General features: G+C 38.2%; 1 protein-coding gene across 4 annotated transcripts in view; it reads right to left on the bottom strand.

Moving 5' to 3' along the window:
* Window positions 1-19,027, bottom strand: part of LOC149844203 (ubiquitin-like-specific protease ESD4) — a 29,156-nt gene extending 10,129 nt beyond the window's left edge. For 2 of the 4 annotated variants that reach the window (XM_090002092.1, XM_090002093.1), the window contains exons 1-6: window positions 17,305-19,027; window positions 16,561-16,640; window positions 16,365-16,458; window positions 16,154-16,252; window positions 14,981-15,073; window positions 14,759-14,878 (exon numbers count right to left, since the gene is read on the bottom strand). In XM_090002092.1, coding sequence (XP_089858218.1) covers window positions 14,759-14,878; window positions 14,981-15,073; window positions 16,154-16,252; window positions 16,365-16,458; window positions 16,561-16,640; window positions 17,305-18,297 — 1,479 coding nt within the window. In that variant the 5' untranslated portion in view covers window positions 18,298-19,027. The remainder of the gene's footprint in view (window positions 1-14,758; window positions 14,879-14,980; window positions 15,074-16,153; window positions 16,253-16,364; window positions 16,459-16,560; window positions 16,641-17,304) is intronic. The other 2 variants (XM_090002091.1, XM_090002094.1) reach the window with 2 other exon arrangements.
* Window positions 19,028-24,804: the final 5,777 nt, after the last annotated feature.

Here is a 24,804-nt window from a genome sequence, read left to right as displayed (position 1 = left end):
ACCAGGCTTTGGGAGCCTGTTTCAATCCATAAAGAGCCTTTCGAAGACGAAGAACTTTATTTTCAGGAATCTTCATGCCTGGTGGGGCGTCCATATATACTTCTTCGTTAAGATCACCATTTAAAAAAGCATTTTTCACATCCATTTGAAAAATGTTCCAATTTTTAATAGATGCAATAGTAATGAGACATCTAACTGTAACCATTCGGGCTACAGGAGCAAAAGTTTCTTCATAATCAATTCCATACTCTTGCCCATACCCTTTTGCAACTAAGCGAGCTTTATACCTTTCAAGGGATCCGTCACTCTTAGTTTTAACCTTAAAAACCCATCGACAACCTATAGTTTTCTTTCCTATGGGTAGAGTTTCGAAATCCCAAGTTTCAGCCCTTTTAAGAGCATTAAGTTAATTTTGCATAGCTTCTTGCCATTCTATACATTTTTTAGCTTCTTCAAAGTTTCTAGGTTCAAAATAAGAATGAATGGCACTAAGACAAGTCCTATATCGGGGTGAAAAGGAATCAAAGGAGACAAAACGAGTTGGAGGTCTCCTATTCCTCTCAGATCTACGGTGATCAAGAACAGGAACAAGTTCACTATATTGATCAATAGCACTTCTAAAGGTGTCTTGGTTTCTACGTGAGTATGTTATTGGATCACTTGAACTCCTGCCTTCTTGTTGGTTATGCTCTTCGATATTACCCTCAATGTCCTCATCATGGTTTGATGATACATCATCATCACTAGATACATCATCATTACTAGACAATAAGTCAAAAAGGAAGGAATAATCAAAATTTTCTTGTTGCAAAACATTTTTTTCAAATCCACTTTCATTTTCCAAAAAAGTTACATTTCTAGAGACATATAACTTATCTTCTCGAAGATCATAACACCGAAATCCCTTTTGAGTTTCAGAATAGCCAAGAAAAGCGCAGGGGATAGCCTTGGGAGAGAGTTTGTCATTCTTATCCGTAAGTATGAAACACTTACACCCGAAGACTCGTAATCTATTATAATCTGGTTCAAGTTTATATAAAATCTCAAAAGGGGATATTTTTCCTAATAATCTAGAAGGCAAACGATTTATCAGATAAACAGAAGCAAGAGCAGCTTCAGCCCAAAAATTTTTTGGTATGTTTTGGGAAATAAGAAGGGTTCTAGTGGTCTCAATAATATGTCTATGTTTTCTTTCGGCCAACCCATTCTGTTGGGGGGTTTTAGGACAAGATCTTTGGTGAATGATTCCTTGATCTTCAAGATATATTTTAAATTGGTTGGAGAGATATTCTCCTCCAGAATCACTTCTAAAAATCTTTATGTTACTATTAAATTGATTCTTGATCATCGAATGGAAAGTTCTAAAGCATGAAAAGACTTCATGTTTGAATTTAAGAAAAAAGATCCATGAATATCTAGAGAAATCATCCACAAAAATAACATAATAAGAAAAACCTCCTTTTGAGACAACAGGTGCCGGTCCCCAAACATCGGAATGAACAATTTCAAAGGGTTTTGATGAGAACATAGTTCTTTGCTCAAAAGGTAAACTTTTCATTTTTCCGAGAATACAGTCATTACAAGAAAAGGAACTTTTACATAGGTCTTTTGCAAAATGTAAGTAAGACAACTTGGTGATATTAGGATGACCAAGTCTTTTGTGCCACATGTTTATATCTTTGTTTCGGGCAACATTACAAAAAGATTTTGGAACTCGAAGAGATTCCATGTAGTATAAATCGCCTTTTCTAAAGCCTTCCCCAATCAATTTCCCGGACAAGCGATCCTGTATTAAACATTTATCACATGAAAATTTAATATCACAACCATGATCCGAGAGTTGAGAAACAGAAAGAAGATTTAAATTAAGTTTAGGTATAAATCTAATTTTTGGAATAAAAAAGTCTTGAGTTTCAAAATTACCTATTCCTTTAATTTCAAGAGAAGTTCCATCCGCAGTGGAAACGAAGGATGGAGAAGCATTTTTTGAATAATCGGAAAGTGAAAACATGTTTGGGGACATATGAAAGGATGCACCTGAGTCCAAAAGCCAAGGGACTTTACCTGGAATGGAAGAAGTAGACACGGCGGCACCGGATGTAGCTCCTTTGAGAAGAGGTTGAAGGGCTTCCATTATTTGATTCAACGAGAGTGACCCACTTGATGATGCCTCTTCCTTTTGTGGTGCGCCGGTGGTGGCCATAGCAAGGAGCTTCTTCCATTTGGGACATACCGGCTTGATATGCCCCGGTTCTTTACAAAAGTGACATATAGTCTTGCTATAGTCCCGCTTCCCTCTTTGTCCACCATCTCCTCCTTGATTTTGGAATTTAAAGTGAGGAGGACGATAGGTCTTTACATTATTTCCGGGTCTTGATACGGCATTAACCTCATTATTTTCTTCATAATTACAAGGAACCATAAGAACACTTGGTCCTTGTTTACATAAATTCATACGAGTCTCCTCACCACTTAATTTGGTGAGAACATCTTCAAGAGAGGGAGGAGTAAATGAGGATAGAAGTGATGACCTTATTTGCTCAAATTCCGGTCTCAACCCATTCAAAAAATTGAAGAAACGATCTTCTTCAAGTTGCTTGTGGCGGAGTTCAATTGCCTCTCCACTCCATTTTGGTTCAAGCATAGAGAGCTCATCCCAAATAGAGGAAAGATCGGCAAAATATTCCCTAATAGACATTTCACCTTGAGTAAGGGAGAGGGCCTTCTTTTGAAGGTAATACTTATGAGATGGGTCTCTTGATGTATACATCTTCTCGAGATAATGCCAAGCTTCCGATGCCTTTTTGAATTTGATAATGTTGGCATTAATCTTCGTTTCGACGGATGCGAAGAACCAAGAAAGAATCTTGAAATTCTTCATTTCCCATTCGTCGTGTTTCTTTGAGTATTCTTCAAGAGCTTTGATCCTTTCCTCTCCCTCAAGAATCTTGATTTCACTTCCGTCCATTATGGTTATCTTGGGTTCCGGTTCCGGAATTGTTCCTTGCACATAACCCCACAATCCTTTTCCTTTTATGTGGGCCTCCATATTCCCGGCCCAAATATGATAGTTGGACCCATTCAACTTGAAGCCAAGGGCAAAGTGAGACTCTTTCTCACCCATTAAGACGTAGAGAGAAGAAGAAAAAAGGCGTACCAATACGATGTTTCCACTTCTTCTTGGCACAAGATCCTTCTAAAATATTTGAGAAGCAAGATCCACCACTTCAATCTCAAAAAATCCGAAGGCACGGTTTTCGAGGCACTCGAACAAAGGCGGATCTCACGATCTCCAATCAACAACCGAGCTTTGATACCATGTGAAATTGTCTACGAAGAGACAATACATAAACAAGCATAAAAACCTTATAAAAGAAGTGCACGAAAGCACTCTCACAACACTTGAACAAAATACACAAAAAGTGTATAAATAATAAACATGCAATAATGCATGTATTTCAATATATAAAAGCAAATGCTTGAGACTCTCAAGCTTAAGAAAATACAAAGGGGGAACACCCCTATTTATACAAGAAGGAAGGAGGCAAGAGGGGGCTCCCCAAAGGAGTCGTTGGGGAGCTCCCAACGGTCACAATTGTGACCGTTGGGGGCTCCCCAACGACTCTATTGGGGAGACCCCCAATGCACTTTTTGAGAGTGCAAAAAAGAAAAAATATAAATTAAAAGAATTACAAAAGTAATGGAAAAATTACAGCATATTCCAAATGGAATATGCGCAAAATGTAAAATGACAAAAATACCCTTTCGGGTAAAAAAAGATAAAAATGTATAAATATATATACTTATATATAGAGATACGTATACATATAAAATATGTATACGTATCTCTATGTATATAAGTATATATATTTATACTTACAATATTGATTTTGAGTGTACATTTTAACACAATGAACATAGAGTGAATCTACTAATCCAGCTAACATAACTGATCCCTCATGCAACCATCTCTGAGACCTACACAATAGTTGGCAGCCAGCCTGTTCAAAACCAACAACATAAAATGCCCACATTTATCATTATAATACATATACATCACAACATTCTCATTATCCAAAGCTTATATGCATTTATGTGCAGATATATAAGGCATGGTCCAATCAACTCTACATCAGAAACACACTTACAAATATCAAGATAAAGTTCAATGTTCCCAAAATTTTGCAAGGATTTTCTGAGGCCCTGCAACACAACAACTATGACCATATATTCAGGATGTAAACCATGATCGAGCATGGCTATTAAAGTTCTTGAAGCTAGTAATTAAGTCATTCTTAATATATTGTCTTGAAAGACTTGCTCATGCTTGTGTAGTTTCTTTAGTAAATGTGAGATTTGAATTAAGAGCAGTTTTACTTGATGTTATTTTACTTATTAATCAATTAAACTAGTAATTAAGTCATTCTACAAACCTTTACATGTTTAAATGACAATTTATATATTGTCTTTGTTTTAAAATCAAAAGTTAACAAAACCCGGTCCGAGTCACCGAGTTGACCCGCCGAGTCACGAGTCAATAAAGAACGAGTCGAGTTCCGAGTCACGGGTTTTAAAACCTTGGTCTTTATTAGTGCATCAGTTTTTTTTTGTGACATCTGCTTATAGCAAAAAAAAATTTGTTATATCTGATCTGAAATCTGATCTCAGACCGTGTGAAGGTCAAGTGACTGTTGTGATATTTTAACTATTGCTGTAATGGCTGAATCACAAAAAGGGGAGCAGAAAACAGAGGGTTTGACAGATTATAAAGCCTTCGCAAATCCGTTTTCGTATGGCACATCAGTAAAATTAGATGAGACTAACTATGCAAGATGGTCTCGAACATTTATGATGTCAGTTTCAGGTCATCGCAGGAAACATATTTTGTTGGAGTCTGAACCTAAAGAAAAAGTTGGACAATACGTAACGTGGAAAGAGGACAATGATACAGTTATGTCCTGGATTATGAATAGTGTGCAGCCACATATTGTCGATGGTCTTATTTATTATTCTTCCGCCAAGCAAATGTGGGATAACTTGAGGGATACGTACTCACAAGAAACGAATGTGAGTCGTATTCTTCAGGTAGAACAAGAAATCTATCAACTGCAGCAAAGGGATCAAACATTGGCACAATACTACGCATCAGTAAAGGTTGCGTTTGAGAGGTTGAATGCTCATAGACCTTTGTGCTGCAACCAACAGAAGATCCATCAGGAGCAGACCATGGTAACTCGATTTCTTACTGGGCTATCATCAGAGTATTCAGTAGCTAAAGTTCAGATGTTGACATGATCAGATGTTCCTACACTTGGTGATGCATATAATCGGTTGAGCAGGCATGCTATGTCTCTTCCTAATTCTCAATCGGAAACCCAGTCCTCTGCTCTATTTGTTTCATTTGGTCATGGTCGAGGAATTGTCCCGAATTTCAGAGGAAGGGGTCGTGGTCGTGGTACTGGAGGCAGGGGCAAGTTTCAATGCTCCTTTTGTGGCAGATTTGGTCATTTAGAAGATAGATGTTTTGACAAACATGGCAGGCCTCCTCCTTCAACGACTAAAACTGCTCTCACGGCTCAAGTGGTCAAATTAGATACAGATTATTCTAATATTAATTTTACCAATGATTCAGTGACTCTTAGCAAGACTGAATATGACGAGCTTCTAGCCTTACAGCCATCTACTTCCAGCTCTCCAGTAGTTGATGTTGCGTGCTCTACAGGTGATGGCCTACCTGGTCCAGGTGGTAGGTGGATTATTGATTCCGAAGCATCTGGACACTTGTGTAGAAATTCGTGTATTTTTTTAAGTTTAAAGCATGTTTCTAATCAAAAGAGGGTAGTCCTTGCTGATGGCAGTTCTTCCTCAATTGTAGGACAGGGAAACATGTCTATTTTCCCTACTCTTCAATTATCAAATGTTCTCCATGCCCCTTCTTTTCCACAGAATTTATTATCTGTCAGTCGAAAAACTAAAGAGTTGAACTGTAGGGTGATTTTTTATCCCATGTGTTGCATGTTTCAGGACTTGCTGATGGGGGAAGAGGATTGGTGGCGGCTATGAGGAAGGTGGTGTTTATTATCTACATCAACCAGTGGGTTCAGTCTATTCTGTTGTGGCATCATCCTCAAGCCCTTTGTTGTGGCATCATCGTCTGGGTCACCTTCCCGTGTCAAAACTTCGTCGTGTCATTCCTCATATATCCTCTTCAGTTTTTTTCCAATGTGAAACATGTCAATTGGGAAAACATCACCGGAGCTCTTTTCCCTCCAGTCAGAGTCTGTCGAGTCAAAGATTGTTTGATCTTTTTCTTGTTGATGTGTGGGGTCCAAGTAGGATTCATAGTAGATCTCAATGTCGTTATTATTTGGTTATTGTTGATGATTTCTCAAGGTTATCGTGGGTGTTCCTGTTAAAAGATCGGTCTCAAGTTCTTGTTATTCTCAAATCTTTAATTGTTGAAATAAAGACTCAATTTGATGTGTGTGTTAAAGTTGTTCGCACTGATAATGCTTCTGAGTTCAAATCCAAAGATTTTCAAAGATTTATTTCAATTCTATTCTGCAAATGGGATTCAACCTCAATTTACCTGTCCTCATGCATCCCAGCAAAATGGTGTGACTGAGAGAAAACATAGACAAATCTTGAATGTTGCTCGTTGCTTAATGATTCAATCCAATATGCCTGCATCAGGCTGGGGTGATGATGTTTTAACTGTTGGCTTTCTCATAAATCGCATGCCCTCAACCTCGGTAGAAGATCAGATTCCTATTCAAATTCTTCGTCCAGAGGTTCCGCTTTTTCCGATCTCTCCTAAAGTTTTTGGATGTGTGTGCTTTGTGCATAAGTTGGGTCCTAATCGAGATAAAGTTGCTTCGCAGTCTATTAAATGTGTTTTCCTTGGATATCCTAAGAATAAAAAAAGATATCGCTGCTATGACCCTACATCCCATACAAAATATGTCAATGTAGACGTTACCTTCTTTGAGACTATTCCCTATTTTTCAAGTACTACTCCAAGGCTACAGGAGAGTCAGGGCGATATCCTTCCTCTTCCGGTCCCTCCTTTTCCGTTAGAGTCTTTTCCCTCTCAGTCTTTGGCTTCATCCTCTGTTGTGTCTCGTTACCAAAACCCTCCTATCGTTTACTCTCACAGGTTGCCACCAACCTCAATGCCTCCATTATCTACTTCTCCTGAGGTGAGTATTCATGAACATACAGAAGTTCATGTTCTTGATGATGATCTTCCTATTGCTCTGCGCAAGGGAAAGAGACAGTGCATCCTTCATCCCATTTCTCAGTTTGTCTCAGAAGTTAATCTCGGTGCATCCATGAAGAATTTCATTTTTGTTGTTTGTCTCCTCTGATCTGCTTCATCACAGTCAGGCTCTTTTTGACCCTAAATGGTTACAGGCTATGCGGGATGAGATAGATGCCTTTTGCTCTCAGGGCACATGGGACTTGGTTGATCCACTTGCTGATGCAGATATTGTTGGCTGCAAATGGGTTTATACCATTAAATATAACTCAGATGGATCCATTGAACGCTACAAAGCTCGATTGGTTGTCAAAGGCTATACTCAGACTTATAGTGTCGACTTCTTTGAAACTTTTTTCCCTGTTGCTCGTCTTGGCACTATTCGTCTTGTTCTTTCAATCGTTATGCACTATGGATGGCACTTATGTCAGTTGGATGTAAATAATGCCTTTTTGTACGGGGATTTGCACGAAACAGTATACATGCAACAACCTCCAGGTTTTGAGGTTCAGGGGGAGTGTCAGAAGGTGTGCAAGTTGAAGAAGGCTATTTATGGCCTGAAACAGAGTCCTCAGGCATGGTTTCACAAATTATTTGAGGTAATATCGATTTTTTGCTTTGTCAGATCAACCTCAGACAATTCCTCGTTTATTAAGAAAACTAGTGCTGAAATTGTTGTTATGGTGGTATATGTCGATGATATCATATTGACATGGAGCAGTGCCCAAGATATTTATGCAACAAAGGCTCATCTTCAGAAACATTTTGTTACTAAAGATCTTGGTCCCCTCAAATATTTCCTGGGTATTGAGGTGGCAAGAAACAAAGAGGGCTTAGTTTTGTCGCAAAAGAAGTACGTTTTGGATTTATTAAAAGAGACTGGAATGCTAGGAACGAAGCCAGCTAACATTCCTATGGATCCCAAAACTCATTTGTTTGATAAGGAGTCTGAATATGTGGATAGTGCCAGTTTTAGATCCTTGGTGGGTAAGTTGTTATATGTCACTGTTACTAGACCTAACATTTCATTAGCAGTGAGTAAAATTAGTCAATTCATGGATAAACCCACTAAAGTTCATTGGGATGCAGCTATGCTGGTTCTCAAGTACTTAAAGTCATCTCCTGGTAAATGACTTGTTTAAACAAAATGCATCATTGGATGTTGTTGCTTACACTGACGCGGATTATGCAGGGTCAATTGAAGATAGAAAGTCAACAACTGGATTTTGTGTTTTTGTGGGAGGAAATCTAATTACCTGGAGAAGTAAGAAACAAACTGTTGTAGCCAGGTCGAGTGTTGAATCTGAATATCGAGCTATGGCTCAAACTGCAGCTGAGATGATGTGGGTAAAATCACTTCTAACCGATCTTCAGGTGAAAGTATCCCTACCTATGTCGATGGTGTGTGATAATAGGGCTGCTACATAAATTGTCAATAATCCAGTATTTCATGAAATGACTAAACATATTGAAGTTGACTGTCACTATGTACGTGACTTGGTTCAGACTGGTTATATTTGCACAGATCATATATCTTCCGAAGATCAAGTAGCTGATGTCTTCACCAAGGCTCTGAAGAGTGCTAGTTTTTCTCGTTGTTGTGACAAGCTGAGCATGATTGATATCTTTGCTCCAGCTTGAGGGGGAGTGTTGAGAAGTGTTTATAAGGGCCTTTTGGGGTTTTTTATATTATTGTCTCCTTATACGTTATTCTCTTATATATTGTGGGTCTTTTTTGTAATTTGACACAGATGGTTAATCTTTATTTAAGTAGAGATTAAACCTAATATGAAGTAAGTTATTTTCGTGTGTTTCTATGGGAGTCGACTTCAACAATTAGAATGATTAGAATGATTTGAATATATTGAAATGTGTTGCAATGTTTGAATGTCTTGCATGAAGTTTTTTTCAATTTGATCTAAATGATTTGAATGTATTGAAATGTATTGTATTGATTTGAATATATTGAAATGTGTTGCAATGTTTGAACGTCTTGCATGAAGTTTTTCCAATTTGATATGAATGATTAGAATGATTTGAATATATTGAAATGTATTGCAATGTTTGAATGTCTTGCATGAAGGTTTTTTCAATTTGATCTGAGTGATTAGAATGATTTGAATGTATTGAAATGTATTATATTGATTTGAATATATTGAAATATGTTGCAATGTTTGAATGTCTTGCATTAAGTTTTTCTTAATTTGATATGAATGATCTGAATGATTAGAATGTATTGAAATGCATTATATTGATTTGAATATATTGAAATGTGTTGCAATGTTTGAATGTCTTGCATGAAGTTTTTTTCAATTTGATGTGAATGATTTTAATGTATTGAAATGTATTGTATTGATTTGAATATATTGAAATGTGTTGCAATGTTTGAATGTCTTGCATGAAGTTTTTTTCAATTTGATCTGAATGTATTGAAATGTATTGTATTGATTTGAATATATTGAAATGTGTTGCAATGTTTGAATGTCTTGCATGAAGGTTTTTTCAATTTGATCTGAATGATTTGAATATATTGAAATGTAACGCAATGTTTGAATGTATTGACAGTACATTTTAATTTGTTAGAATATGGTTCGTGGAGGACACAGTATGTGCCTTCATCTTCACAGGCTCCTTCGATAGGTATATTAGTTAAATAATTGTATATTTGATTAGTTGAAATTTACATTATATGAATTTCTAACTCATTGTTCTGTAGGTACTGTTTCGCCTACACATGACCCACATACACCGGTTGCAAGGTCTTCTCCGTGTGACCCACGACAAGTAATTCAAATAGTGTATATCGACGGTCGACCGTAAGTATTTCATTGTCATTTGTTCAATATTTAACTTATAAAAAATGTATATTGACGGTCGATTGTTAATGTGTATCTTTTGATGTGCAGTGCGAGGTTTGAGCAGCAAGAAGTAATACGAGAAATTACGAGAAGGCGAGAGCGACAACGGTATGTATTTATTGTATTAATAAACATTATAATATACAAGTTACTTTGAATTATGTTATCATAAACATTGCAATTCTTAATTATTAATTCATATTCTAATTATTACTTTATAAGAGTCATACAAGCAGCAAATAATACAACGATATGGCGATGACTCCACTCAGCATCTGTCTTTTGATCCTGCAGCATGGGTGACTACTACAGGTGAACCCAAAAAGGGTCGTGTGTTCGGGTTTGGGAGTAACATGAACATCACACCAGTCGTTGCCTCCTGCAGCCCAAACTCACAGAGTTCTTCCGCCAGCATCAACTCCCAACGTCCTATTGACCCTGCTATGTCTTGAGATGGTGTTTATCAGCGTCTTGAGGACAAAATGCAACACTTTTTAAATAAAGTCATTCACAACCTTGTCTGTAATGAGTTGTGCAACTTTTTTCAGGACAGAAGAACTTCATCTGCATTCAACATGAGCTCAGGTACCCGTTAGGTATGCATTATTGAATTGCTATAAATTTTTCCTTATAATTTTGTTAATGTCCTTCAGTTTATTACTAGTCTATTTGTCATTCAGCCATTTACTTTGTTGCATTAAATTAGATGGATTGCATATAATTTATTTCATTATGTTTTGTTTATAAATACTAACATTTTGGTTCTCTTTTGTAGGATGATGGAGATGATCAGCATAGAAGAACTGATGGAGTCATGGAGGAAAGGGCAGATCGAGAAAATGAAGAGGATGATGCCCAAAATCTTGGCGAGGATTAGATTTTTTTGTTTAATTTGTTTGACAAACTTATAATTAATTATAACTTCGCAAGGACTGTACTTGGTAGTTAAAGTTTGCTTAACTTAGCATTTTTGTTTAATTTGTATGTATTTTTTATTTGTACTATTTTTTTATAAGCAGGATATATGAATTGTACGAGAATTTTTTCTCGATTTTTAAAATATTTTAAAAAATAAAATAAAATTTGTATTACAAATTAGCGACGGATATTATCCGTCGCTACTCTGTCGCCAATTTGAGGTAGTCGTCAGTTTGCGGCGGAATTTAAGTCGTCGCTAATGACCGTCGCCAATTAGCGACGGACATTAGCGACGGATATTCATCCGTCGATGAATGGTAGCGACAGATTAAATTTCGTCGCTTAACCAAATCGGCCATCGTTTAACAATGAATTCGCGACGTACATGATCCGTCGTTAAGTTGTCGTAGCATAGCGACGGATTGGTGACAGATAAATTCTGTCGCAATTTAGCGACTAGGGTTATGTGACAGATGATATCCGTCGCTAGTCCGTCGCAAAATCCGTCGTAAACATGCACAGCGACGGATAGCATCCGTCGCCATTACGCATTTTTCTTGCAGTGTCAGCCCACGAACCAAACTTGAACCTAACCCAAACCTTAACCCCACCCGATCCAGATCCAAACCAATATCGAAACAAAACCTTACATGTCCCTAAGATCCAATCGCATCAAGGCACATGAGAAAACCACGTGCCTAGTGTTTGACTCTGAAAGTGACAAGGATTAGTTGTGGCAGCAGTTTCTAAAGAACTCTTGCTTTAAGGACAAGACGAGTTTGATAGGGGTGAACTGTTACGAACTGTTCTGAATTCGACCCTGAGAAGATGTTTTGGATCCAGATCCGCCCAAGAGACACAGTCTGACAGGGACTGAAAGACCCCATTTTCTATTTGGATTCTTATTTTTGGTTTTTTACTTCTTTTAGGACTCTATAAATAAGTGTTATTATTTTTTATTAAGTATAAATGAAATTAGTATATTGATTTTTTTTTTCTCCCTGTTCTTTAGCCCTAGTCCTAGAGGGAATACATTTTCTCCATCTCCTTTTTCATGTTTTCCTCAGCAGCAGTCCACCCACAGGGATCGATATTCTCCCTCTGCCCTGCTGCTGGCCCTATCTGACGCAAAGACTAGCCACATCAAGAACGGATCTCTCTCTTTCCCGGCTTTTCCTTTGCCAAAGCCTTCTCGAGGCCGAATTTGTAGAAAATGTCCTTGCTTAGGGTCGGGTTTCTATCACCATGAACACCCTAGGATCAATGAGTTGGGCCTCAAAATCAAAATCTAGCCTTGTCCAACCACAATATCAATGAGTTGAAATGAGCAGTATCTCATTGCTCATGTTTTTTAGTGAATCTAGTTCCACAAATGTGATCTACATGGTTCGCTTAGTGGGGATCAACTTTCAAATCACTAGATTCTAACATGTGCACATATTTTTCTAGTGGTTCAAAAATCAATGGATGTAATGCACCAAAATTTCACTAGTTAAAAAGAAAGCTTTTTTTGTCAAAAAAACATGATCCAAGGGTTAATCCCTAACAAATCGACCATGCAAACTAAACACATCTATGGCATTAGATTGAGTCAAAACAACTTGCACATATGAGTTCCAAGCAAGGTTACTGAAAGCGCCATAGGACATGGGGAAGTGCGCTTCCCCGAAACGTGTTTCGAAAGCACGAAATGTGGCACTTCCGAAACATGCTAGGAAGCGCCAAAAAATTGGGAAGCTCGCTTTCCTTTTTTTTTCTCTTTTTCGCTTTTCCCTTGCTTCCTAGGTCGCTTCAGAGAGGCTCTGGTTCGCTTCTAAGTCCTCCCATGTTTCCCGCTTCCTGAAATATTGGAAGTACCTCGCTTATCGCTTTCGCTTCCCGAATCGTTTCTCACTCACTTCCCCAACTGACAACTCTGGTTCCAAGCCATTAATACTATATGAACATCTGCACCAAAGATGTTCCACACACACACACACACACACACACACACACACATATATATATATATATAGAGAGAGAGAGAGAGATGGGTGTATAGTCTAACACCCAAAAAGTTCGACGTGGAATGTCTTTGTGTGCAATCAACGGCACAATTTGAGCACAAAGTCTTTAGCGGCAGTCAACGACCGCCACTAAAGGGAGTTTTTTTACACACCCAATGTGCTATGGCATGTCCGATCTGATTGTTTTGTGTGTGCATATATATATATACAACAACAAACAACAACAACAACTACGCCTTCATCCCAAAACAATTGGGGTAAGCGATATGAACCAAAAAAGAAAATCATTTTGGGTCTTCCACATGAATCCTTTTCCTCCAATCATTTCTATCCAATGCCATGTCCTCGGTGAGGTTCAAAGCATTCATATCCTTTCCTATCATCTCCATCCAAGTCTTCCTAGGCCTACCCCGACCTCTTTTAACTAATATATTTTTCCATTTCTCCAACCTTCTAACTGGAGCATCATTAGGCATTCGCCGAATATGTCCAAACCACCGTAAACGATTCTCTCGCATCTTATTTTCAATGGGTGCAACACCTACCTTCTTACGTATCTCCTCGCTCCGAATCTTATCTTTTATTGTATTTCCACACATCCATCTAAGCATCTGCATCTCAGCTTCACTCATTTTTTGAATATGATGTCTCTTGGCAGCCCAACATTCTGTACCATATAGTAAAGCGGGTATAATAGTCGTCCTATAAAACTTTCCCTTCAACCGCAATGGCATTCTATGATCGCACAGCACTCCAGTTGCACTTTTCCATTTCATCCACCCAACCTTTATCCTATGATTTACATCTCCATCAATTTCTCCATACTTTTGCATGATGGATCCCAAATATTTGAAATAATCATTCACCGGTATTTCTTGCTAACCAAGCTTCACTACACTCTCATCACTACTTCGTTGCTTACTAAACCGACATTCCATATATTCAGTCTTACTCTTACTCAACTTAAAACATCTAGCTTCCAATGTCTGTCTCCATAATTCTAACTTAGCATTAACCCCATCTCTAGACTCATCAATCAAAACAATATCATCAGCAAACAACATACACCACGGTACATTGGAAGCTCCTAAACCGTTTATGTCCTAAATCATCCTAAACACTTTCAAAAACATAGTTTCACATTTTAATGAGAAGCCTTGATTTTTATTTCATCAATTTTTTGGTGCAATATGAGCCATTAAATTTTTAAAAACACATCTAAACATTTTGTCTAATCTAATATATGTTTTCTACTAGGTAAGCTATAGAGAATAGCTCTATAAATTCAGATTAAGCAAACACCTGACACTTCTGTGCTTTAAAGTGGTATAGGAGATAAGGTTGTTTAAGAGCATCTCTCTCTCTCTCTCTCTCTCTCTCTCTCTCTCTCTCTCTCTCTCTCTCTCTATATATATATATATATATATATATATATATATATATATATATATATATATATATATATATATATATATATATGAAGCAACGAAGCTTATCCTCGTCATCTTACTGGCTTACCTTGTTCCATTTTATTTTTTATGAGGGCCATGTCTAGTACTACAGCTTGCATCAATTAGTACTATTCTAGTAGCCCGCACTAAAACAGTGCTACTAGATGTCCAGTCAACTGCAACCAGCTAGCTTTGGGTGAAAGAGGGGGGTGGGGGCACGTGCTACACACTGCTTATCAAAGAACAAAGAAGATCAATGGCGCATACCAATACTTTTAAAACTTGGGGATCCATGCCTCCAAGTGAATCAAGATACTGGAATTTCTTGTCTTTTATATTTATCACTGCAAGGCACCAATGTATCTCTTTATGTATGGGGACAAAAATCTGCACGTCACAGCAGAACAATATTGATAATGATAAAGAAAAGTAGGAAACTAAAAACATTAAACAAAGATAACAGCACGAGAAAGGGTGAAACAACTTTACTTTGTCACACTCAATAAGGCAGTACCCTATCTTCTTCTGGGTGGTCCATCTTTTAACCGCTTTGAAATCATAACCATTCTTCCCACAGGCAAGCTGCATAATTGAGACACTAAGATAGTCATATGATGTAAAATCCTGAGCAAAATCAGACATAGTGCACAATATATTGGCTTCTGAAGTAACATATTGTTCATATAGGCCACATTTGAAAATGAGAAAAAATGTCATAGGAAAAGAAAGCTCCCTATTGTTCTATACTTTTCCTTTGAGTTTGTGTTCGTGTGCATACACACATGCATACTTTTTTAGAGTGAAGCAGTGAATGCGAGCTGAAAAAAAAAGGGAAAGAGAATCAAAGATTAGTGTAAGGAATAGGAAAGGAAAAACAAAGCCAAGGAAGCAAGAAAAGACCTAGTAGGAAGTCTAGAAAGTAGAAAGGACAAGGAAGATAGATGAGAAATAAATATGAGATATGTCAGTATGTATCATACAAAGGCCAACCGAAAGATGTGAGAGAAATGGCAAAAACACAGATAGCAAAAGGTCACCCCACGCCAACTCCCTCTTCCCAGGTGATGGTTTCAGGTGTTGGAGCAGAAATAAATTTTCAAATCCAAATTGCTAGCAAGAGAAGAGGTCTGCCTAAAACAGGATAACAGCACTTAAACACACTTTTCCACCTAGTACCATTTAAAATAGTTTCCACAGTTATGAGAGTAACTGACAGCCGAGGACATGTAGGATACCATGATCCAAATACCTAGTAGATGTGAAGCAATTCCCCAAAGCAAGTTAAATGTATTTATAAAACTGTAAGTCAGAATGTATTTTTGCATGACTATCCATAGATACCAGAGCTCACTTGTCACAGTTAATGACAAAGCCATGTCTTGAATAATGTTTAAAAAATATGCCTAGGAAGCAATATGATCTCAACTGTACGATAAGGACTCTTTGAATATAAATGAACCCAAAGGAAACTTTTGTCCTTGAAGTGTGTGAAACATTCAGCTACAAAAGGGGGCTCAACCAGGAATAAGCTTGGGCATAAGCAGCCGCTGATGATTCTAGAGGAAACTAGAAAAATGTGACAAAGAACCTTCCAATCAGGTAATAGTAGTTGTGTAATGAAACAATAAAAATTATAGAATACAAGAGTTCATATGACCAAACCTTTTTATAGAAAAATGTGTTTAAAAAATGGCAACGCAAAAACTGTTTTGGGTTTCTGATCTCCCTTTCCTTCAATAGCTCAAGGTATAAATTGATGACCTACATAACAAAGACGTAATGGATCAGATAAGTTTTGGTTTAGTCAACATCAAAATGCTCCATAATTAGTAAAAACTTAAAGACATTTTTGAAGGAAAACACAAATACTGACCTCATCATTCAACCATGCACCAGGTAGCAAGCATTGCAAGATGTTTCTGGTAATCTCGATATTGGAATTTTCATGCATAACCAAACGTTCTTGCCTGCATAATTTAGGGATTGTCAATAAATATTGCAACGGTACACACCAAGCCCAATGCCAGCAGCCACCTCACCCACAAAAAGACCATAGTAAATGTGCATACCTGTTGGGACCATTCAAAGCAACCGAAACCTCTTCTTCTTCCTCATCCGTAAGAGGAGCAAAAGGTTTGTGAAACTCATCCTGGAATAGGATGAATTAAACTTGATGGAGTTATAACGTATGAACGAAAAAAAGGCCATCGCTATCTGAAATCATGCCAAAATAAGAGTGCTTTTCACCGACTTAAATAAGAAAATAATGGTGAATTAAATATTAAAAAATGGTGAAACGCATAAGACTAAATTATGTGAAAAAGAACCTTCTAAATGGCAAAGAACTAGTTCAAGACACTTTAATTGCACAAAACAAGTGTTGAAAGTATTCCTAAAATATTACAGCAATTAGGGAGATTATTGGACATGGACCATAACCCTCGCAGTGATGATCACTGATGTAACTAATCTATGATTAGCTCTTTGTGATGATCACACTGGCAGAAATCTTGCCTATTCATGGGTAGATGACCTAAAAGGAAAAACATATAAGGACTTTCACGAAGATCTGATTCTAAATCTATACCCATATCCATCTTAATTTTATGTGTTTGACAATCCTTTCAAATACATCATTTTGAAATAGAAAGCCACCTTTCTTAAAAGGTTCCAACAATCAATAACAGTATGTGTAAATAACAACAAAATGACTGAAACGCATATGAGAAGGAATATGAGATAAAGGAATAAAAAAAAATTGTGTTACAAAATTAAGTGCAACTCAAAAGAAATAGAGGATAAAAAGCTTTTACCTCCTCCACAATATTTATCTGTTCCCTGATGAGGCCAAGAGCAGCAAACTTTGCTTCGGTTAATTTAATTTGATGATCAAGACTGCGCAATGATGTCTCCCAATTTTTAGCTATAGATTGTTGCAACTCTTTGTATACAGGTTTCTTCCAGCCCTTCTCAGCAACACTGCTTGCAACTGGAGTCTCTATGTTTTCAGACACACCAATCTTATCATGAGTTGTCAAATCCAATACCATTGGTGGAGAAGGTTGAGAACAGTCATCTAGGTCCACCACAGAGGTGTCAAGGGACTTCTGAAGCATACCAACCGGGGCGTCAGGTGACTTAAGGGGTGCATGAACATTAATCATGATGTCAGAACATTTCCGGCTTGACTCACCTAACCGACCATCAACCATTCTTCTATACTCTTCAAGATCCAAAGATTCTGTAGGAGAGAGAGGAGCAGAAGAGATCCCCTTATCTGATCTAGAAACTGCAGCTTTTGAACATAGGCCCGAATCACCAATCACAACCTTATCTTTTCTTGATGAACGTACGAACTCAGGTGCCTCGCTCCTAGATCTCACTAACCAACCCTTGCTGGTCATGTAATTCACTGTTCTATCCGAAGGCACAACCCTGTTTCTGTAATCTTTGGTTGGGTCTGCCCATGGCTTCCTAGAGTCAGTAGATGAATTTGCTTGTGTCATGTACTTTAATGATATTTGGGGACCATGAACCTCCCGTGGCAATGGAGGTGGTGGCGGCAATCGGGCCATTCTGGACATAACTGTATTGGTTGCAAATGATAGTTGTGGTGAAGGTTGAGCTGCAAAAACAGGCTCTGAAACAAGTCGTGTAGGTGTAATCTTCTGCTTTTTCGTGGGCGTTAAATCCTCGAGAATCTCAAACTCAGAACGATGTGGGGAAAACCCATTCTCACCTTTTCCACCAAATAAGAACAAGGAAGCTTGGAGAACTCTCTTCCTACTATCTGTTAATGCACCCATTCTCAATACGCTCTACCACCATACAGTTCCTATAAATTCCTCTCATCTAACAACTAACATTTAGAATCCCAACTCCTCCCAAATCACCCATTTACTCAAAAAAAAAACTCGCAAAATAGGCAATATCTGTTTCAATTTCTAGAAAGAATGACGAAATTTAAATTCAGAAAACGGACGAAATAGCGAAAGGTATTAAAAAAGACACCGGTATTCAAAACAAAAAATTAACCTAAAAATCAGATGGCGGTTTTCGAAAACCCTCTTGAGAAATCCACACGCACACACGCAATAAAACACATAGGAAAAGAAACAAATCAAGGTTTTCCGAACAATCAATCGGTCAAGCACTAGAAACGCCTAACCACAGAACCACCAACAAAAAGCAGAAATCCATACGAAACAGTAAGTTTTCCACGATTTCAGATAAAAAACGGTACTTACCTCGTTCTACAAACAATAATCCTCCCGATTCCCATGGAAGAAAACCCTAGAATCCACGGAACAAACAAAACCACGAAAGGAAATCTCCAGGAAAACACGAACTTGGAAAAGGCGCCGCACGAAAAAAAAACACGTCAATGACCAGAAAATCCCGAACGAAAACCCTTCGGAGTGATCAAACCCTAGAGGAATCCGAAGAGGGGGAGCAATTGTGGGTAAAATCAAAACCAGATCGCGATTGAATCGAGCGCTTCTTCCCGCCCAAATCGAGACGGTAAAGTACCCACGAGCGTTCAGAGAAAACGGGTAGCGGTTTCCCATTGAGAGGCTTGTATTTATACCCAACCCACCACCACGGACCATGGTCACTGCCCGATGCAATTGAAATTCGGACCCACCGTTCTGGATCGAGTCTTCCACAATAGAACCTCGCAAATAGCTCTTCCTACTACTCCTCGTTTAGAATAGGATTATCCTTGGTTTTGAAATATGCTCCCTTAGACACTGAAGATGTTGACCTTTTTGCTATCAAATTCAATATATGAATCCGATTACACATAAAGACACCAAATATAGTATGATATTTTTTTAAATTATCACATTGTACGACAAAATTGACATTTTTTAAATGCCCTACCATTTTTAAAATCCACTCTCAATGTACAATTTTGCAAATTTTTAGGTTGTAAAAATATATTTTTACCTTTTATACAAGTGGATGCCTTATAGATATGTAAACTTTCTTCTAAATATATGATTTTTTTTCAAATATGTGAAATTCTTCTTAAATATGTGAATTTTCTCTCACACATTTGTGAATGTTTTCCTACCTATGCATGCCCGTTCTGCTATTTGATTAAAAGGAGGCTCACACATTTTGTGAACATTTACAATCATAAGTTGTAAACGTCCCCAAAATATATACATTTTTTTTTAGAAAATACCCTTCAAAATTTATTAAAGCTCATGCCTCCAAACCCCCACCTTATGGGCAAGGAAGCACTACCCTCTTGCAACTTTCCCCCTTTCCTATTAACTTACTGCGAAGATGGATCTAAGAAAAATATAAATTTATATCAAGATAGAAATTAGGCTCCACACTCGTTTAATAATTCACACATTTTGAGAACATTTGCAACTCATGTTTGTGAATATAGTATTGTATTTGCGAATGTCCAAAGGGTCTTGTGCTTGGTATTTGCAAAAGTGTGACTAAAGGTAACAAAAACTTCAATGACTCTTTAAGAATGCTACTAAAGCTTTCAAGAAAAAAAAATCATATATTTAAAAGGAAATCTATATATTATTAAATTTAGGAAGAAATTCACATATTTTAAGAGAAAATTCGTATATTTGGGAAAAAGTTCATGTCTAAAAGAAATTTGCTTATGCGAAAGGTAAAAAAAAATCATTTTACAAAAAAATTTATGAATTTGGATATTGGGCAAATTTTGAAATTTATAAAATATTTTGAGAAACACATTATTTTTATTGTATAGTACAAACATTTTTTCATTTTTCTTCATCCAAATTAAAATCTTAATCCATTTAGCCAATGTCTGATCAGTCAAAACATGTTACATCCAAACCCATTTATCAACATCAAAGGCAAGCATGTACTTAAGCTCACCACATTTAAGAAGGGCTGCTCGCAAGGGTTTAAAATCTATTGTCTTTTGCCATAAGGTCAAAGTTAGGTGTCCATTTTAGTGAATAGGGAGGGCCTCAAGGGTTTTGCTAACACCGAAATGTATGGTGTGTGATTGTTTTTTTTTTTAAGGGGGAGAGTGGTTGGGGGCCAAAAAAAACACTTAAGAAGGACCACCATCTATTTATAGTAGAGAAGGCATTAAAAGTTTTTTGGTAAGTTCAAGGTCCTTATTTAACCATTGTTAGAAAAAAAAAATAGGACTATATTAGAAAATTCAGAACAAGTTGCGATTGACATGGAATTTTAGGTCTCTATTAGGGAATTACCCTTTTTTCCAAAACATGACGTCATAAAACCGTGCACTCAACAATCAGCATAGGAAAGGCTCCCTGTTCACAAGTTCGAACCCCATGGGTGGCGTCCCTTGCCGCAGGGTCAAAGCTTGGTGTATCCCCAGTGGGCAGGGCGGGGGGACCTTAAGGGTTTTACCAACTGGAGGCCAGCCAAGGTGCGGTTGGTGTTGGGGGTTTCCATTGGATTATCCAAAAAAACTTCCAACAGTACCAATAGCCTATCGCAGCTCAACTTAACCAGGTGGACCATACTCCGAACTTAGAGCGGGAAAACTGCACCTGGATTGAGTCTGAGACCTAGCGTGCACAGACAGAGACAGGCCATAGCCAAACTAGTCTTCTTCCGGATGGAGCCCGGATGGTCCCAGGTGGACCGTAGTGCTCAGATCAAGCCAACCAAACTTGGATTGCACAGACGAAGCCCACCCAAGTCGAACCCAGCAAAAACAAGGCAAACTAGTCTTCCGCAAGACGGAGCCTGGCAAAATGCGAAGACAGGCTAGGTCTAGACCAATATTGTTAGTATCGTTTGTGAATCAGCTGATTTGTATCATATCAGCAAAAAATCGATATGAAAACAAGCTGAATCGGCTAATTTTTAAATGAGTAATGTGTTCCTTAGGCTCCCTTTTTCGTTAGATCTCGTTAGGCCCCTTCAAAAATCACAGTTTTATGTAGGGGTGGCAAAACCTGACACTACCCAACCCGCCTCTTAGGCGGGTTCGGGTTTGGAAAAAAACGAACCCGTTTAATAAACGGGTCGACCCGCCTAACCCGTTTATTAAACGGGTCGGGTTCGTGTTAGGGGTATGCCAACCCGCCAACCCGCCTGACCCGTTTAATAAACGGGTTAGGCGGGTGGGTCAACCCGCCAACCCGTCTGCCAACCCGCCAACCCGACCCGCGAACCTGAGAACCCGTTTACCCGACCCAACCCATTTATTAAATGGGTTGGCGGGTCGTGTCGGGTTACCCGGTTATTAAACGGGCCGGGTTCGTGTTTGCCACAGCCGACCCGTTTAATAAACGGGTCGGGTTCGGGTTGAGGTATGCTGACCCGCCAACCCGACACGATTGCCACCCCTAATTTTATGTATTTTTTCTCACGTCTAATACCGTAGATGTGATCTATAGGTTTTGTTTAGTGGGAACCGGCTTTTGGATCGCCTGAATCTGACCTTTATATAGTTTTTTTCCAGTGATCCAAAATCAATGGCCATGAAGGTACCAGTTTTTCCCATCTCAGAAAAATATGTATTTTCATTAAAAAACATGATAGAAGAGTTGATTCCCAATAAATCTAGCATGCTAAAAACATCTAACGTTTCAGATCTATCATAAAACACCTAAAACTTATGGGGCAGACCGAGAAATGGGGCCTAATATGTTCAGTTATCTTTTTAAATATATTTAAAAAATGTTTAAATTATTTTAATAATTTTGTGATGTGTGCCCTTTGCTAGTTAAAAATTGGCCGATTCAGTTGGATTTCATTCAAAATCCGAGTTAGCCGATTCCTGAAACGTTTTAAAAAACGATTCAGGTCTGATACGATTCTGACAACATTAGTCTAGACCCAATCGACTCAAACATTGACCCGTCTCAGATACCTGAACTAAAGTTGACATACCCGTATGAACTGGATCCATCATTGTGATGTAAGTTGGATCGCTACCCGTTCAAATATGTTTGAAAATAGAAGGGCAAAAGCTGAGGTCTTCGTTTTGTTGTCCAAGGATTCGGCATGATCCAACTCAATCGGGTCAGGTACGGGTCCAGTCAACCTCGATATCACACAGGATCTTGATTTTGAAAAAGCAGATTGTGTTTCGTATCCAGTTATGGTATGAGATTGTGGTATTGGACATGACGAAAACGGGAGAGTGTATTGAATTTTCAAGTGAAAAAGCAAATCAGCAGGTCCGGTAGACCTGGCTCCGACTCAGAACCGAAACTTGCTTGTTTACGTGATCCCGATCTGCTCACATTCTGAATCTCACTTGGATCTGGATATATACCATATGTGCCCTTCAATATGGGGTGGATCTGGTTCAAGTTCAGACCATTCGTGATGCGACCCCCGGAAGTTCACCCAATACCTACAACCTAACAAAACCAAACCATATTGGACATGAAACAGATCCAACCCACTTTCACACAAACACATATGTGGATAGGAGACCCAGCAACAATTTCCTGACCCAATCCAGCTCCCTGAGACCCTGTGAACTATAGATCTATTAGACTATTACGCGACATAGCAACAATGATATGTGTCGCCATATTTTCACATGCCAATATAATTTCAAAAAAACATTTACAATAATTTCAAAACAACTCATGTTTAATGCAATATTAACCATAGTGACAAATATAGCAAGATTTATGAAAATCTCACAATAATATCATGGGAAATTGCCTGAAAGTTTAAAACAGCAATTTCCTGTGAGATTTTCAAAATATCCCAAGATTTATGAAAAACATAAATACCACGATTTAAACACAATATTTATGTTTTAAATGGTTATTTATCATGAAAAAATAGTGTATTTTTATTAATATTTTCTTATGTTTTTTTTATAATTTTTAATTAATTTTTTTATTGCCAAGATTTTGCCAAAAAAATGTGAGATTTATGAAAAAATTTCAAATTCTCGCGAGTTTTTGAAAAACGAGATTTTGCCTTTTTAAACGTTTGTCACTATGATATTAACCCTATGTTACTATGTACATACCCGACAAAAACCACCATCTTAATTTTATCTAATTTTTTGCAATTTTTTTTCACATCATTTATATAATTTTATGTTTTTTATATTTCATATCTAACAACATTCTGATATTTTGGAAACACTTTTTTGCTATATATTCAGACCCCTGAGCAAAACATGGCTATGGTTTGGGGGGCTTGATTCTAAATTATTTATGTTATTTAATACAAATCATTGAAGTACTATCTAGTTGAAATCTCACCATGCAAGTTATTTTGACTCAATCTAACCTCATAGATGTGTCCATCTTGCACCATTTAATGGGAGACGACCAGGGGTGGGCATGGGTGGGCAACCCTAGAATTAGAAATCGAGTCTACTCGGGACTCAGCCGAGTCAACTTGACTCGGTGCTGCTAGTGTTTTCTGTCTGCAAAACCCTAGTTTTGGAGTTTCGGTTTTAGGGTTTTGTTGTTTGATGGATTTGTAGAGATGGTTTGGAAGGATTCTGATTGGTTCTGAGAGGGGACTGAAGAGTGGAAAGAGAGCGGCCTCCATGGACGCCATGAAGGGTGGGCGAGCGGTCATCGATCCAAAGGTGCGGAAAGTTGGTTTCGTGACGCCCTCCAACCATGTACGCTCTGCCCTTGATGCCGCCGCGGTAGAGGAAGTCATGTCGTCGATCTCTATTATGTCTCTGACCGGAAACACGCTCTCCCCGGTGATGATCCCGCCTCCCTGGCATTCCGTGGAGGCAGCGACGCGGGGGGTCCCTGTCCCGGTCGCCTCGTCGGAGGCCGAGCAACAACCTACCTCTCGGGAGCTACAAAGTGCCAGACTATCTGTTGAGCACGTCGTCGTTGGCTTTGCCTTCGAGCAACACCGAGAGTGTTTCGTCGATTGAGTTCTCGGAGGAGCCCTAGCCTCATTGGGTAGCTAAAACGGTGTCCGCAAGCGTCAGCGGGGACAGAAAGATGGATGATTTTGCGCAGCATTCTGCATGTCGGTCGCTGGTTTTCCCAACACCAGCAATTTGACTTGTTTCGATGGTGAAACACCTCCGGGAGTTCAAGGTAAACCATTCTCACTTTTTTTCACTCCATTTGTCTTTGTAGTTCATTCTGGGGTAACAATTTAAGAGATTTCAATGTGAATATTGTTGTGACATATATGAGAATAGTTTTTTGTTTTTGGATATTGAAAATCCAAATTTAGTGGTTGAATTCCATATCATGTTTGGGCTTTGATAAGTGAACAAGACTCGTATATGGATTGTGGTTTCTTTATCTTTGTATGTGAGAGAAAACACATAATTGAATAGGTTAACTTTTAGTGGGTGTAAACGAGTAAAG

This window comes from Nuphar pumila, chromosome 3 (assembly GCF_984573655.1).
Source record: "Nuphar pumila chromosome 3, dmNupPumi1.hap1.1, whole genome shotgun sequence".
NCBI classification, from domain to species: Eukaryota; Viridiplantae; Streptophyta; class Magnoliopsida; order Nymphaeales; family Nymphaeaceae; genus Nuphar; species Nuphar pumila.
This window is presented reverse-complemented; position numbering and strand designations above follow the sequence as displayed.